At 45.8% G+C, this 16,895-nt stretch overlaps 1 protein-coding gene across 1 annotated transcript in view; it reads right to left on the bottom strand.

Annotated features, from left to right (window-relative positions):
• The window catches only part of FKBP9 (FKBP prolyl isomerase 9), a 48,159-nt gene extending 35,538 nt beyond the window's left edge, over nt 1-12,621 (bottom strand). The window contains exon 1 of the mRNA XM_082632871.1: nt 12,266-12,621. Within this exon, the coding sequence (XP_082488997.1) occupies nt 12,266-12,498 (233 nt within the window). The 5' untranslated portion in view covers nt 12,499-12,621. The remainder of the gene's footprint in view (nt 1-12,265) is intronic.
• Nucleotides 12,622-16,895: the final 4,274 nt, after the last annotated feature.

The raw sequence follows: 16,895 nt of genomic DNA, 5'->3' as shown, positions 1-16,895 counted from the left end.
TGGTATACTGCTGTGATAATTCTAAGGGGTTCTTACTTGTTCATTAAACAGGTTTGCCACAAGAAAAAAAAAAGTTATCATTGGGATTTCCCTGGTGGCACAGTGGTTAAGAATCCACCTGCCTAAATTGATACAGCTGCTATGGAGAACAGTATGGAGGTTCCTTAAAAAACTAAAAATAGAACTACCATATGACCCAGCAATCCCACTACTGGGCATATACCCTGAGAAAACCATAATTCAAAAAGAGTTGTGTACCACAATGTTCATTGCAGCTCTGTTTACAATAGCCAGGATATGGAAGCAACCTAAGTGTCCATCGACAGATGAATGGATAAAGAAGATGTGGCACATATATACAATGGAATATTACTGAGCCATAAAAAGAAATGAAATTGAGTTATTTGTAGTGAGGTGGATGGACCTAGAGTCTGTCATACAGAGTGAAGTAAGTCAGAAAGAGAAAAACAAATACCGTATGCTAACACACATATATGGAATCTAAAAAAAAAAAAAAAAAAAGGTTCTGAAGAACCAAGGGGCAGGACAGGAATAAAGACGCAGACATAGAGAATGGATTTGAGGACACGGGGAGGGGTAAGGGTAAGCTGGGATGAAGTGAGAGAGTGGCATGGGCTTACATATACTACCAAACATAAAATAGATAGCTAGTGGGAAGCAGCCACATAGCACAGGGAGATCAACTTGGTGCTTTGTGACCACCTAGAGGGGTAGGATAGGGAGGGTGGGAGGGAGGAAGATGCAAGACGGAAGAGATATGGGGATATATGTATATGTATAGCTGATTCACTTTGTTATAAAGCAGAAACTAACACACCATTGTAAAGCAATTTTACTCCAATAAAGATGTTAAAGAAAAAAGAATCCACCTGCCAATGCAGGGGATACGGGTTCGAGACCTGGCTGGGGAAGATCCCACATGCCGCAGAGCAACTAAGCCCATGCGCCACAACTACTGAGCCTGCGCTTTAGAGCCCGTGACCCACAACTACTGAAGCTCACGTGCCTAGAGCCTGTCCTCCACAGCAAGAGAAGCCACCACAATGAGAAGCCCGCGAACTGCAAGGAAGAGTAGCCTCCACTCTCCACAACTTGAGAAAGCCCGCATGCAGCAGTGAAGACCCAACACAGCCAAAAAAAAAAAAGTTACCATCACAAGAAAAAAATTTTTTGTAACTATGCATGGTGATGGATGTTAACTACACTTATTGTGGTGATCATTTTGCAATATATACAAATATCAAATCATTATGTTGTACACCTAAAACTAATATAATACTATATGTCAATTATACCTCAATAAAAAAAAAATTTAACATTTCTATTCATTGGCATAGAAGGACATACACATGAAGAGAAAAGTTTAGGTTACAGAGCCACATATAAAATAATCCCATTTTGAATTTACATACATAGATGCATGTGAAAAATCCACAAGGTGAAACGTGAAAATATTACCAATAGTAATCTATGGGCAGGAGATTTCAGGTGACGGTTTGTCTTCTCTTTAATTCTCTCTTAATTTCAAAATGATCATGGAATCCATGTTCACAGGTTTCACTTCATGGATTTGACCAACTGGAAATTGAAAATATTTTTTCAAATTTCAGATAGTTCCAAAAAGCAAAAACCTGAATTTGCTGAACACCGGCAACTATTTACATAGCATTTACATTGTATTAGGTATCAGAAGTAATCTAGTGATGATTTAAAGCATACAGGAGGATGTGCCTTGGTTATATGCAAATACTACACCATTTTATATAAGGGACTTGAGTATCTGAAGATTTTGGTATCCAAAGGGGTCCTGGAACCAATCCCCCATGGATACCGAGAGACGACTGTACTTGTGTAATAAAATGTTAAATAAGGGCTGTTGGAATTTACCTGCCCTTCACTTGGTAAATTACTGCTACATTTTCCTCATTTTCCTTAATGAACAGCTTGGGAGAGCAGCACGGTCCACCTCACCACCTGTCAGGTCATCCTCCTCAGACCTGCCCTCTCCTTCCCTTTCTCCTCCTAGTTTTTAGTCCATTTCACAGCCTTCCTTTCTCCAAGTCAGTGAACAGAAAGCAAATGTCCAAGTTCTGGCTGACAAGCCAGAGAACAAAAGCACATAATCAGCTTTGTGCCGAAGTCGGCTCGACGCCTCCACCCTCTGTCTCCGGGAAACCAAAACCCACCCTGGGGAATGCCAGCTCTTCAGTTTCACTTGGCTGGAGCTTTGCCACACCCTGAACCATCATCAAACTGGAGGATTTATGGACCTGAATTCAGGCTTCGAAGACTTCCCAGGCACAGAACTTTGTATTTTTCATCCACAGAACCCAAGTTTAACGAGAGTTTTTAATAGTAACTACTATTTAGAGAGCGTTTATTATGTGTCAGGCACAGGGGTAACCTAAGCTTTTCTATACGCTACCTCATTTAATCTTCATACAACACCTGAAAGTAAGTGCTGATACTCAGGCTCCTGGGAGGTGAAAAAATTTCCCAAGCTCACAAAGTTAGCCAAATGGGAAAAAAAGCTAGAACCCAGGACTATCTGACTCTTATCCTCCATGCACAGGGCCTCCCTAGATGATGTATAAAAACTGGTATGGCCTCGCAGCATTAATTTATTCATTTGATGACTGCCTAAGCAACATGCTAGAAACAAAAAACACCTTTCCGAAAGAAAATGTGTAATTTACATACATGAGAAACTAACAAGCAAGGCCAGTTTTGTCTACAGCTGAAAACTCTGACCATCTGGAAAAATAAAGTTGTTCTCAGCAAATCTGTGCTGATCAGTACTACTGGAACAAATTCATACGCAGGGTCCAGCCAGGAGCTGGTCATGAAAATTATTTCTGCAAGTGCTGGAATTAGCCCTTATTCAGCCTGTCCCAGTATTGGGCTGATTTGCAGATGTCCCAATCGAGGTCCTGCAGGAAAGAGATGATAGGCACAAACTAGGCAGCTCCAGGATACTTTAATAAAGGGGCTGTGTGCAGGGTGCAGAGAACAATTAAGGCACAATGCAGTGCCTCTGGGGACAAGAAGGGAGTGCAGTTGTCACACCCAGACCTGAAGGATCCAGGAATAGAGAGGGAGCTCAGAGCACCTGACAGAAGCTAAGCTAGGACCTTTGGTCTAGGGACACAGCCCATGTGATGACTCTATAGGCAGGGAGCCAGAGGAATAAATATCTCCACCACACTCTCCTCCCTCCCTCTGATCTCCTGCTGATGCCCCATGGCTGAACCCAACCACAAGCCGGACTACAAGAGAGTCACTGACATAACCCGTACTATGCACAGGTAGTCCATATAGGTCAACCTCCCAGAGCAAAAAGCAAGTGGAACAGGGGTAGAGTGGACCTAGAAAGGCAAATGGAAATTATCCAGCACATCCAACACCCCCTTTCCTCTCCACCAGCTTATTTTTTCTCCCCTGCTCATTCACTGCTGAGACCCTTTGATTGCTGCCCCTGACACTTCTACCTTCCTCTGCCCCAAGGCGGGTATGGGAGGTGGCTGCAGCACCCTCCAGTGATGCTCTTCCAGCTGATCAGCTCAAGGACCACTATGACAGGAGACATCACATAACACCCATCATATTCAACTCACTCAAATTCAACTCACTCATCTGCTACAAACAAACATACACTGTCTTGCGCTTATTCCTCAGGATAGGTAACTACCCCTGTGGCTGCATTCTTAAAGCATAAATACTGTGGCTCTACTTCTAAATGCAGGTTTCAACCTGCAGTGAGGATGAACTTTAAAAAGAACATACGGCAAACTGAACACACTCACTTCTCTAGAGCCCCCAAAGCCCATTCCTAGCCAAGCTCCTCAGCTCTTTTTTTAAAAAGGACTGAGAAAACCAGAGCGGAGACCCTTGCTGTTAAGAGATGGCAACATTTTGGAAGATGGAAAGGGAACGGAGGGGCAGAAACTGACCTAGAAGGGAAGAAACAGAATCTAGGTGTATGCAAAAGGGGATCTGGTCAAGGGTGGACGCCGTGTGCCTCCTAGAGCCTGCGGAGGCCGCAGGGCAGAAGGAAACCTGGAGCATCAAAGTCCGAATTCAGAACAGCTACACCTCATCCCGGAGCCCCTTCCCCACTCTTAGCAGCTTGGTAACTATAATTTTAAGCTTTATGGAATTATTTAACTGCTTTTAAAACTCTGTGCATCTGTATTGCTTTAAAAATTAAATTAATTTTTAAACATTTTGCCGAAAATTGACATGCATGTATACTACTTGTTGCTGAGATTCTTTTGATCTCAGAGCCGGAAATGAAGTTAAAATGGCCATTACAAAGGGGAGAGAGAATGGCCCTATGGTTAGCAGAGCTGAAGCCCTGATCAACTATGAAAGGAAAAGACAGCTTGCTCTAAATGCCAATTTTAGATTCAGTTTAGACAAATAATAACCGAATACATTACTCCCCCTTGCACCTTTATTGAGGTATAATGGACAAATAAAAAGTACGTATACCCTGAGAAAACCATAATTCAAAAAGAGACATGTACCAAAATGTTCATAGCAGCCCTATTTACAATAGCCCGGAGATGGAAACAACCTAAGTGTCCATCATCGGATGAATGGATAAAGAAGATGTGGCACATATATACAATGGAATATTACTCAGCCATAAAAAGAAATGAAATTGAGCTATTTGTAATGAGGTGGATAGACCTAGAGTCTGTCATACAGAGTGAAGTAAGTCAGAAAGAGAAAGACAAATACTGTATGCTAACACATATATATGGAATTTAAGAAAAAAAAATGTCATGAAGAACATAGGGGTAAGACAGGAATAAAGACACAGACCTACTAGAGAATGGACTTGAGGATATGGGGAGGGGGAAGGGTAAGCTGTGACAAAGTGAAAGAGCGGCATGGACATATATACACTACCAAACGTGAGGTAGATAGCTAGTGGGAAGCAGCCGCATAGCACAGGGAGATCAGCTCGGTACTTTGTGACCGCCTGGAGGGGTGGGATAAGGAGGGTGGGAGGGAGACGCAAAAGGGAGGGGATATGGAAACATATGTATATGTATAACTGATTAAATTTGTTATAAAGCAAAAAAATAAAATAAAATAAAATTAAGACAAAAAAAAAAAAGTACGTATATTTAAGGTGTATAACTCGATGTTTTGATACATCGTGAAATAATTGTCACAATCAAGCTAATTAACATATCCATCACCTCACATAGTTACTATTTTCTTTTTGTAGTAAGGACACTTAAGAATTACATTCTTAGCAAATGTCAAGTATACAATATAGTATTATTAACTATATTCACATTGCTGTACATTAGACTGAATAAATTTCTTTTGAACATTAAAGAGACTGCCATATTTTGAGAATTCATAACAGGAGGGAAGCAAGTTAATAAAGAGCCAGTCGATTAGGCATGGGAACCGCCTTCCGGTGTCTCAGAGTTGGTCAGATGGCTGGCTTACATGGGACGTGCTTGACATGAGGACTGTGGTCCTTGCCAAAGCCCTTGGTGAATGAGACTAGAACATTCATGAAAGGCACAAAAGTAGAAATTCACCTCCTAGTTGGATGCCTAGCCCTGGGATGACACAGGTGAGATTCAACACACTCCCCAGGTTGAATTCCACTGCTGAGCTTGGGCCCAACTCAAGGGAGGGAGGCCAAGTCTGATGTTTCTGCCTCCCACCTCCCTCCCCACACCTCTTGCTCCCAAAGGTGACTCTGGGCTTCCCAGACCCTTTGCCCAAGAGTATCTTCCTCAAACAACCACCTCTACCAACAGCTAATGAGCCCTGGCAGGGGGGAAAGGCAAGCCACTAATGATCTGGCAGACTACCTGTCTGCTACCCAGATGGAAAAATGAGAGGAAGAGAGAGAAGGTGAGGGAGAAAAGAGGAGCAAGTAGGAGTGCAGAGGAAGGAAAGGAGAGAACGCATCTATTCACACCTCCACGGAGGGTCAGACCCTGACATGCAAGCGGCTGGCCTGGATGGTCTTTGGTGCATTAAAGTATCATTAAAAGAAAAGTTTTGCAAAGGAAAGTAAAATCGTTACATTGCTATTGTGGATTTTTGCTTTTAAGCAACTGCACAAGTTAAAATGTCAGCTCTCTATAAATAATTCTTATTTTACACAAGTTTTCAGCCCAGCAAAATATAGCCAACTTAAATAATCAATATGAATGTATAGTTACTTGCAATGACCCACAAATGAAAATTAAAAGCAATGCCATTAAGGCAGTGGTTAAGAATCCGCCTGCCAATGCAGACGACATGGGTTTGATCCCTGGTCTGGGAAGATCCCCCATGCCGCAGAGCAACTAAGCCTGTGCGCCACAACTACTGAAGCCTGCTCTCTAGAGCCCGCGAGCCACAACTACCTAGCCTGCGTGCCACAAGTACTGAATCCCATGCGCCTAGAGCCCATGCTCCACAACAAGAGAAGCCACCGCAAATGAGAAGCCCGCACACCACAACCAAGAGTAGCCCCCGCTCGCCGCAACTTGAGAAAGCCTGCGTGCAGCAACAAAAATCAAACGCAGCGAAAAATAAATAAAAATCAATCAGTAAATAAATATATAAAAAAAAAAAAGCAGTGCCATTAAGTCTTCAAAGGGGGCATTAGGTTGGCCTGCCAATAAAAGAAGAACTTTTCCTAAAGTTAGCAGAACTGCAATGGGAAGCTTCTCTTTCTTTACATGGCTTTTCCGTAGAAAGGCTTACCATGCAGATCAACAATTTAAAAGCTTCCCACCTAAGTGAGCAAGTCCTGACCTGAGTCCCTCTGCCGGCACTTAACCCTTCCGGTCCACCCTGACACTGTCCGAGGTACTGCCCAGCCCACCGGCTCTCTGAGATCCAGTCCTGCAGAAGGGATGAGCGGTAATGCCCTTTCACTTAACACGTGACTTAACACCCATGTGGTGGCCGGGGGGGGGGGGGGGGCCGGGAACCTGACGCAATGGGACCAATCAAATGGGAGAGATCCTGGGAATGTGGAATTGAGACAGATTCCAGTGAGTCAGCATTACTGGACCCAAGAGGTCATGTATGTGGCATGGAAAGCCTGCTGGAGCTCTCTTATAGGGAAGGGGAAAATGCGGCCCCTCTGCAATCCCTCAGAGAGATCCAGAAAGTCACCTCCATTCACGATTCTGGATCCTCAGGAAGAATTGGAGATCCTTCCAATAAATTCCCTTCCTTTCTTCTTAAGCCAGCTGTGATGGGTTTCTGGGCCCTCCCCCTTCCCTGGCTTGAGGGTAGGGATTTTTTTGAATAGACTTTGGTTTTTTTAGAGCAGTTTTGAGTTCACAAAAAAATGGAACAGAAAATACAGAGATTTCCCATACACCCCCTGACGCCACCCCCCACCCCACACACACAGCCTCCTCCATTATCAGCAGAATGCATCACCAGAGGGGTACGTTTGTTAGAATCAATGAATCTACACTGACACGTCATTATCACCAAAAGTCCATAGTTTACATCGGGGTTCACTCTTTTTTTTTTTAAGTTTATTTTTAAAGTTTTTTTTAAAGTTTTTTTATTTATTTTGGCCACACAGCACGTGGGACCTTAGTTCCCCAACCGGGAATCAAACTCGCGCCCCCTGCATTGGAAGCGTGGAGTCTTAACCACTGGACCACAGGGAAGTCCCCCATCAGGGTTCACTCTTGGTGATGTACATTCTATGGGTTTGGACAAAGGTAAAATAACATGTATCCACCATCAGAGTATCATACAAAATAGTTTTACCTGAGGGCAGGGATTTTTGTCTGTTTTATCTCTGCTACATCCCAACAACTAGAATAGTAGGTATTCAATGAATATTTGTTGAATGAATGAATGAATATGTAAAATGAAGTTGACCTCTGTTACAAGTCTATGATTCTTTTAGAGCAATGGTTCTCAAAATGTGGTCCTAGACCACAGCATCAGCATCACCTGGGAACTTGTTAGATATACAAATTCTCAGGCCCCATCCCAGACCTACCTAATCAGGAACTGTGTATAATAAGCTTCAGGTGATTCTGATGCATGTACAGTTTGAACACCACTGGGTCTGAGCATTTACAACCTATATACCCAACAGGGCATGTAGTGGTCACGCAGTAATATTCATTGAATGTACAGACCTTAAAGGCCTGCAGACAGGCCTGAGACTGTGAATGAACTGACCAAGATGCTGGTTTTGCCTGCTAGAGACAACAGGAACATGTTAAACTTCAGTCCCTTACTACTAGGAATGCTATGGAACTCCTCAAAAGCTGAATCAAGAGTGGTGGACAATGAGTTTCCAAGGACTAGAGAGTGAGAGCAGAAGCCCCCCACAGAAACCTGCAGGCGGGAAGCTGCTGTCTTCTCCTTAGATCTGTATCAGCAGCCACAGAGCATATTAACAAGCCCACGAAGGCTCCGAAATAAAATGAAGCCACGTCCAAGCCAGTGACCAAGGGCTGAAAGGCTGGGCCTCCTGGCAACTGCAAATGTCCATAAGTTGAAAAGATACCAACTGCCCCCAAGCTCCAGGCACAGATGCAGGAAGAATGCTCTGTGGAAAGAAAGGCCCTTTGTGGTTTATGACCCTGGTCAGAACGACAGCTATCATTTTCTTCTGGGCAAAACCTCCAGATCAACAGCCAAAGCCCAAAGCATGCGGATTTCTCCTTCCCTAAGCTCTTTGTGCAGGAATAGCAAAGTAACACCCTAATACTTCACAAACTCCCAAAGGAATAGAGGCCCTAAAAGGAAACTCACATTAATGAATCACCTACTGTGTACCCTGCTCCCACCATTCCATTGTCCACACTGCAGCCACAGGGACCTTTGTAAAATGCAAATCTGATCCCTCACGCCCCTGATTAACTCTTCAGTGGCTTCCCATGGTCCCTCGAAAAGACCAAACTCCATAGCCAGGCAGAGGAGAGCTCTCAAAAGCTGGCCCTGTCTTCCTCTCTGGCCTCCCTTCACCTCCTCTTTTAACCCCTCTGTCACTCCTCCACTCCCACTCCAAGCTCAGGCTATTTTTTTTTTTTTTTTTTTTTTGCGGTACGCGGGCCTCTCACCGTTGTGGCCTCTCCCGTTGCGGAGCACAGGCTCCGGACACGCAGGCTCAGCGGCCATGGCTCACGAGCCCAGCCGCTCCGTGGCATGTGGGATTCTTCCCGGACCGGGGCACGAACCCACGTCCCCTGCATTGGCAGGCGGACTCTCAACCACTGCGCCACCAGGGAAGCCCAGGCTCAGGCTATTTTGAACAGCTTTCACATGCCCTCACTTCCAGGCCTCTGCATACGCTCTTCTCTCTACCAGTCACACCCTTTCTTCCGACCCCTACTCCCCAGCGCTCACCCCTCAGCTCCTCCTGGTAAATTTTAATCTTCCTCAGGCTTTATTCCTGCTATCCCAGAGCTCCATCTTGACCACCCCTCCCCCACCCCCAACCCCTACACACACACACACACACACACACACATGCATGCACGCACACACACACACACACACACACCATATAGTTAAGCCTTCTGGGTGCTTCCAAAGCTCCTTGCCGTTCTTCCATCATATACGTGGTAGACTACAGATCATAAACTTTAGACTCTGGCACTAAACTGCCTAGATTCAAAGCCCCACTCCACCACTTAGTAGTTAAGTAGTTAAACTACTTAGTAGTTTACTCCACCTTGGGTAAATTACTTGAACTCCCTGAGCCTCAGTGTCTTCATTCATAATGAGATAACTCCCTCACTGAACTGTGAGGTTAAAAGAATTCATTTCAGTTCCTGTATGTAAAGGCACATGGTAAGAACTATGTGTGAACTCTATGTGAGAGACAGAAGTGTGTGCTATTATCCTTTCTGTACTTATCGCACTATATAACTGTCTGGACTATAAGCGAAAGGGCAGGGAGGGGATACCATCTTCAGGGGCAGACACTGCATACACATTTGCTGAATGGATGGTAGCTCCTCTGTATTCTTTCCACTGTCCCACACTGCCTCACAGTGGCTACCATCCTAGAGGGTAGAAAGTGTTAGACAATTTGTTCCAATGGGAATTATTAACATCAACACAAACAGGAAATTCTTACCTATTTTCTAATTAATGAAGCAAATTTAAAAAGATACACAAATGGCCAATAAACTCATGAAAAGATGCTCAACATCTTTAGCCATTAGGGAAACATGAATCAAAACTGCAAGGACGTGACTTCCCTGGTGGTGCACTGGTTGGGAATCTGCCTGCCAGTGCAGGGGACGTGAGTTCAATCCCTGGTCCGGGAAGATCTCACATGCCACGGAGCAACTAAGCCCATGCGCCACAACTACTGAGACTGCACTCTAGAGACCACGAGCCACAACTACTGAGCCCACATGCCACAACTACTGAAGCCCGCGCGCCTAGAGCCCGTGCTCCGCAACAAGAGAAGCCACCGCAATGAGAAGCCTGCGCACCGCAACAAAGAGTAGCCCCCACTGGCCGCAACTAGAGAAAGCCTGTGCACAGCAATGAAGACCCAACGCAACCAAAAATAAATAAATAATTTTTTTTAAAAAAAATGAAGTAAAAGCACACATTCACAGAAAACCCTGTACATGAATGTTCATAACATCATTATTCATAATAACCAAAAAGCATAAACAACTCAAATGTCCACCAACTAATGAATAAACAAAGTACGGTATGGAATATTATACAGCCATAAAAAGGAATGAAGTACTGATACATGCTACAACATGATGAACCTTGAAAACATTATGCTACATGAAAGAAGCCAGACATAAAGGCTGCAAACTGCATGATTCCATAAAGAGACAGAGAGTAGATTAGTGGTTAACTAGAGCTGGAGGGGAAGTGAGTGACTGTTAATGGATCCAGCATTTCTTTTTTGGAACAATGAAAATGTTCTGGAATTAGAGACTTGTGATGATTGCACAACTCTGTGAATATACTAAAAAATAATGAATTGTATGCTTTAAATGGGTGAATTGTATGGAATGTGAATTATATCTCATGAAGCTGTTCTTTTTTTTAAAAAAAGAAGCAACTGAAACAATAGTGAGAATGACTATTTCTCAGCGCTTGCTATGTGCCACGTGGCATACTAACCAGATATTTTATATTGACTTATTGTCTGGAATTTCAAAAAAGGCAAGAGAGGCTAAGAGTACTTTTTAAAAGATAACTTCAGGAATGAGCCTAGCCCAGCCTCGAACACAAAACAGATGCTCAACAAACATTTCTCTTTACTTATTCTGGTGATTCACTTTAGAGATTATAAGGCATAGACCTAGGATTATAACAAAGACTTGGGAAGGAGAGCAGCCTGGAGCTGGAGGCGAAGAGGCCTTGTCAACCCTAAAGCTAAACTGGAGAGAAGCTGGGAGAGGTGTTGTGATCTTGGGGCAGAGTTTAGGGCTGAAATTGTGGACACGATGCATGGCCCCGTGTCAAAGCTGAGTGACTTGCTCTGGATTACCTCCTGTCCGGGGAGTTTTTTGTAAGGCAGTAAAGGAAGGGCAGTAGTTAACAGGCATAGTCCTGGACTTGGATTGTCTGGGTTTCAAAATGATTCCGCTTAAACAAGCTTCTTAGCCTCAATGGCCTCAAGTTACCTCACTGGCAAAATGAGGGTAATGATAGTACCTACCTCAGAGAATTGTTAAGAATTAAATGAGTTTGTTATATGGAAGGCACTTAGAACTACCCTGGCACACTGTAATAGCTCCATATATGTTAGCGGCTGCTATCATCACCTTCATCATCATCATCATTATCACATTCGAGGGGCATGTCTTACTAGACACTCAAGGGCCTTGCCAGAAGGGACAGTAAAGGGAGACCAGCAGGCGGACACCAACATTTGCTCTTGGTGTCTGCTCACGGGCTGACGACTTTACACCCATTTCGCCTGTGTTCATGCGCAGGGTGGAGAGGGAGGGCGTGATCTGTCCCGACCCAGCTGCTGCGCAAGGTCCTATCAAGATTCCCGCTGACCAGGGAAGCAAAAGGGCCGGGAAACTCTCGCGGCACGGCACCGCACCCCCACCCCCAGCCCCCAGCACTCCAGGCTGAAGGGATGAAGGGTCTGGGAAGCTTTGGGTGGGAAGAGGGAGAGGGAGGAGCGCGGGGCGGAGCTGGGGGAGGTCCGTCGGGAGGGAAAGGCCTGTCCGGAGACAGGGAAGCTGGGAGAACGGGCGCTGCAGCCTCGGAGGTCGGGCCGGCACGCCGTGCGAGGTACCTGGAGTCGAACTTCTGGCCGTCTGGGAACATTCCCACGTAGTGGTAGCGCACGAAGTCGCCGCTGCGCACGGTGCGGGGACACTCGTCGGGCACGAAGCGCCGCTCGATCTGCAGCTCCGTGTCGGAGCCCAGCCCCAGGCCCGCCACGGGCGCCGCCTGCCCGGTCACCCAGAGCAGCAGCAGGAGCAGCGGCGGCGGCGGGGGCCGCCAACCCCGGGCCCTGATCGCCATCGCGGGCAGCGAGGAAACGGGGGGCGCGGCGCGGAGCTGGCGAGGCGCGCTGAGCTCAGGCGGCGCGGGTCGGGCCTGGGCGTGCGGCTGCGTTTGCAAACGTGGAAAAGACTCCTGGCCCTCCCCAGGCGGTAGCAACCACCCCCTCTCTCCCGCCCCCAGGCCACATCCGAGGGAGGGGAGGAGCCGCGGCCGCGCGCCAGGACCCGCCTGCTGCGCCCTGAGACGCCAGGGCCCGCAGGGTCGGGTGGGCTGGCCCGCCCGGGGAAGAGGCGGGCCTTCTTCGGCTGGCGAGTTCAAAGGGGACCCGTCCCCGAGGGAGAAACCGTGAACTCCTCGGGACTGGGCTTCGGCCCAAAGTTGGGAGGGAAAAACTGTTACTACCCAGGCAAATCCGCTGGTCTCTGCCTGTCGCTAGAGACTCTCCGGATTTAGTGCCACCAGAGGCTTCTACGTGGCCGCGGATCCAATTACCCCTTGCTGCTTTGGGGAGGGAGGAAAAAAAATTTTTTTAATTAGTTTCAAGGCTGGATTCTACGTTGAAAATGACTGAAACCGTCTTCAAGATTTTTTTCCAGGATTTTCTTTTAATACCCAGAGAAAGGGGGAGACATGAATTGTGAGACTCCCCTAACAGTTGTCCAGACGGAAGTTTTAAGTTGCTACCTGTGAGTGATACTTAATAGCAAACATCCCACGTGGTCCCACCCGCATGACTAAGCCGGTTAAGACCCCACATTAGAGACTCAGATGCTGCGGGAAATTCATTAGAGTCGTTTAATGCATTCTTAGCTTAGAACTGGTTGTTCTCATTTATTGAAACTGGACTAATGAAAGCAGATCACCAAAGGTTTCTCAACTCGTTTTGGAAGCAAACAATACCAATACCAAAACCTGGCAAAGATAGCAAGAGAGAGAGAGAATGTGGGCGCCAACCTAATTTATAACTAGAAATGCAAAAATGCTAATAAATTGTGACTAAATTGAATCCAACAACTTATTAAAGAAAAAAAACACAGGGCTTCCCTGGTGGCGCAGTGGTTGAGAGTCCGCCTGCCGATGCAGGGGACACGGGTTCGTGCCCCGGTCCAGGAAGATCCCACATGACGCGGAGCGGCTGGGCCCGTGAGCCATGGCCGCTGAGCCTGCGCGTCCGGAGCCTGTGCTCCGCAATGGGAGAGGCCACAACGGTGAGAGGCCCGCATACCGCAAAAAAAAAAAAAAAAAAAAAAAAAAAAAAAAAAAAAAAAATTACAAACATAATCCGTCAAGTAAAGCAGGACACTAAAGAAAGAATTCCAGTTTTCATTGAGCCTGAAATAGAGAAGGACTCATGCATGAATCAGATCTTCCAAGAGCAGTAAACCCTGGAGGCTAAGCTTTATAAGCTATTAACTTCAGCTTGGCACACACTGAGTTGGGGATAAAGAAAAGGCCAGTATTAAGAAAAACATCACCCCCCCCCAATTCATCTGAGTTGACCTGAGGCAAAAGTGAAGTAGGAGAAATGTTTCCAGCAGTGTGTTCTCTCCCTCCCCAAGAGTTTCCAAGAAATTCTCCCACCTTCAGTATTTGACAACACACCTGGAGTCACCATGTGGTTTGATGAAAAACCCTGGACTAGAAATCAGACCACCCTGGTTGTAAGGCCACTCATCCCCCTACTCTCTGAACCTCAATTTCCTTATTTGTAAGATGTCTTGCCTACCTCCATAGAGTTTCTATGAGGATCAAGTGAAGCAATTTATGAGGGATGGAAATCTGCAAAGTACTGTGTAAATGTAAGGAATCACACTTATCTATGAGTGAGAGAAGACCCAACTCAAAAATCACTTAACCCATAAAGATGGATACTGTCTCTCAGAAGAGAAAGTCTGGAAGGGAAGCAGCTGCAGGAGTGGTTAATAAAGTGTCTCTAGAACATACTCAAGGGCTCAGGTGTCTTCTCCTGTCCTCCTCAGGGGGTTCACTGCTCCCCCTCATGATTCCAACATGGCTCCCCCAGATCCAGCTACCACATGCAGGGAGCGCCACCCTGAGGCAGAAAAGGGATCTTTTATCTTTCCAAGTATCCTTTATTAAGAGCAAGCATTTCCAGAAAGCCTCCCTCCAACAGACCTCCCCTCATGTTTCATTGACTGAAACTGTATCCCATGCCCATTGCTAACCTATCAGTGGAAGAGATATAGGATTACTACGATTGGTTTAAGACTAATCAAGATTCATCTCCAGAGAGCAAGGAAGGAAAGAGTCTCGACTCTCTAACCAGCCTCCTCTGAAGTAGATGGCTCCCTAAGCTTCCTGAACAAAACCAGAGTGCTGTGAGCAAGGAAGCGAAGGAGGAATGGCAATTGGTTTGTCAACCAACAGGTTTTGTCAATTATGTTAGATGTCTCCCCCTTTCCCTCCAAGCATCAAGCAACGCACATTGTCTTCAATTTTTCCTCTAATCCTACTGGTTACTAAATAGAATACCAGTTTAAATTATTAGAAATAATAATACGGGACTTCTCAAATGTTTCCACTGTGCTGCAGAGAACTGTGGACATGGACCCTTGGGAGCTTACTGACTACTTGACCAGAATTCTTTGAAGTCTAGTGTTTAGCAGGGGGGAAGGGGGGAGACAGATTCTGCAGTCTACCCTCTAATCTAGCCATGATTCATTAGTATGTAATAGGATGTGATCTTTCCCTTTTACTCATTTTTTTCCTTCCTCCATCTTCCCAGTGGGGAAAAGGTCATTGGTAAGTTAAGAACTAGTTAAAAAACACCTTGTGAGCAAAACAATGGCATCAAAGCTATGCTGCAAAAGCTGGTCAAGATAAGCAGGAGCGGGCTTCCCTGGTGGCGCAGTGGTTAAGAATCCACCGGCCAATGCAGGGGACACGGGTTCGAGGCCTGGTCCGGGAAGATCCCACATGCCGCGGAGCAACAAAGCCCCTGTGCCACAAATCCTGAGCCTGTGCTCTAGAGCCCGTGAGCTACAACTACTGAGCCTGTGAGCCACAACTACTGAAGCCCACGCACTTAGAGCCCGAGCTCTGCAACAAGAGAAGCCACCACAATGAGAAGCCCACACACTGCAACGAAGAGTAGCCCCTGCTCACCGCAACTAGAGAAAGCCCGCGCGCAGCAACAAAGACCCAACATAGCCAAAAATAAATAAATTAAATTAATTAATTTAAAAATACATATAAGCAGGAGAAAATCTAGTCATTTGGGGGAATTCCCTGGTGGTCCAGTGGTTAGGACTCCATGCTTCTAGGGCAGGGGGCCTGGGTTCCATCCCTGGTTGGGGGGTTGAGGAGGGGGGAAGAAGAAGAAAATCTAGTCTTTTTAAAATTGTTTCATTCAGAAAGCCTTCTAAACCTATCCAGTAACACAGAGTCAGGACTAGCTGCAGCCACCCCTCTACAATTAGGCCAACACCAAGGCCCTCTGGCTGGCCTTGAGAGTGAATCTGCTATCTTAGGATGAGGCGGAGCGGTAGAAAAGACTGAAGCAGAGGATAGAACACAGAGGGAGGACAAAGAAGGCATCTCTCACTCACCTGGGCTAGGCTCCTGGGTACAACGTGAAGGGTGACTCCATGTGTATTCACAGTTGGGTAATAATCACTTTACTCTTTCTTTCTGGAAAGGAGCTGTACCTGCACACACCTCCAGATGCTATAGGCATAAAGAAAGGGTGATGGGTAAGAAGAATGATTCAGAATCATAACCACCAGAGAAAGAATTCCTGTTTGTCTAACTGCTTATTAGATGTCACTACATTGAGTTTATCACAATAAGAAAATGGGGCTGAATTTGAAAGATGGCCCTGGGTCATAAACAATCTGACTCCATTTTTTTATGTTGACCACTGTCACCCTTCAAGTCCCGCCTCCACTTTCCGCTTCCTCCCCACTTGTGGACAAGCTGATAAGAAAGCCCACACACTCCTTCGCTTGGCACCAGAGGAAAGTTCAAACCCCACAAAGCCTTGGCCTGTGTGCAGGAGTATTCACCCAGGTTCTACCTCCTAAACACAATAAAACCCAGGGTCACTCACCTTTCCTTTGCTGAAGCTATTTTTGAACTGTCTTAGGTGCCTGACCTGCTCTCCCAGAAAGCCTCAATATGTGAATAATAAATTTCTCCCTACCCTCTCGGTGCATATGTAGCATCATCAGTCTTGACAGCAAACCAATTTGGGGTGGAGGAGGGTCCAGCATACTTCTGTGGAGTGACCACAACACCTTGCGTATCGTCCTGGATCGGTGACCAGGAAACTTCTCCATCTGGTGCCAAAATACATAAAGAACCCAGGTGGATATAAGCAGCAAAAGAATTTTCACTAAACAAATATTGTATGTTAATGCATATATGTGGAATCTAGAAAAATGGTACAGATGAAC

Source organism: Mesoplodon mirus, assembly GCF_964341445.2.
Source record: "Mesoplodon mirus genome assembly, chromosome: 9".
In the NCBI taxonomy this organism is placed as follows: Eukaryota; Metazoa; Chordata; class Mammalia; order Artiodactyla; family Ziphiidae; genus Mesoplodon; species Mesoplodon mirus.
Note: the sequence above shows the minus strand (reverse complement) of the source record. Positions and strands in the feature narration are given on the sequence as shown.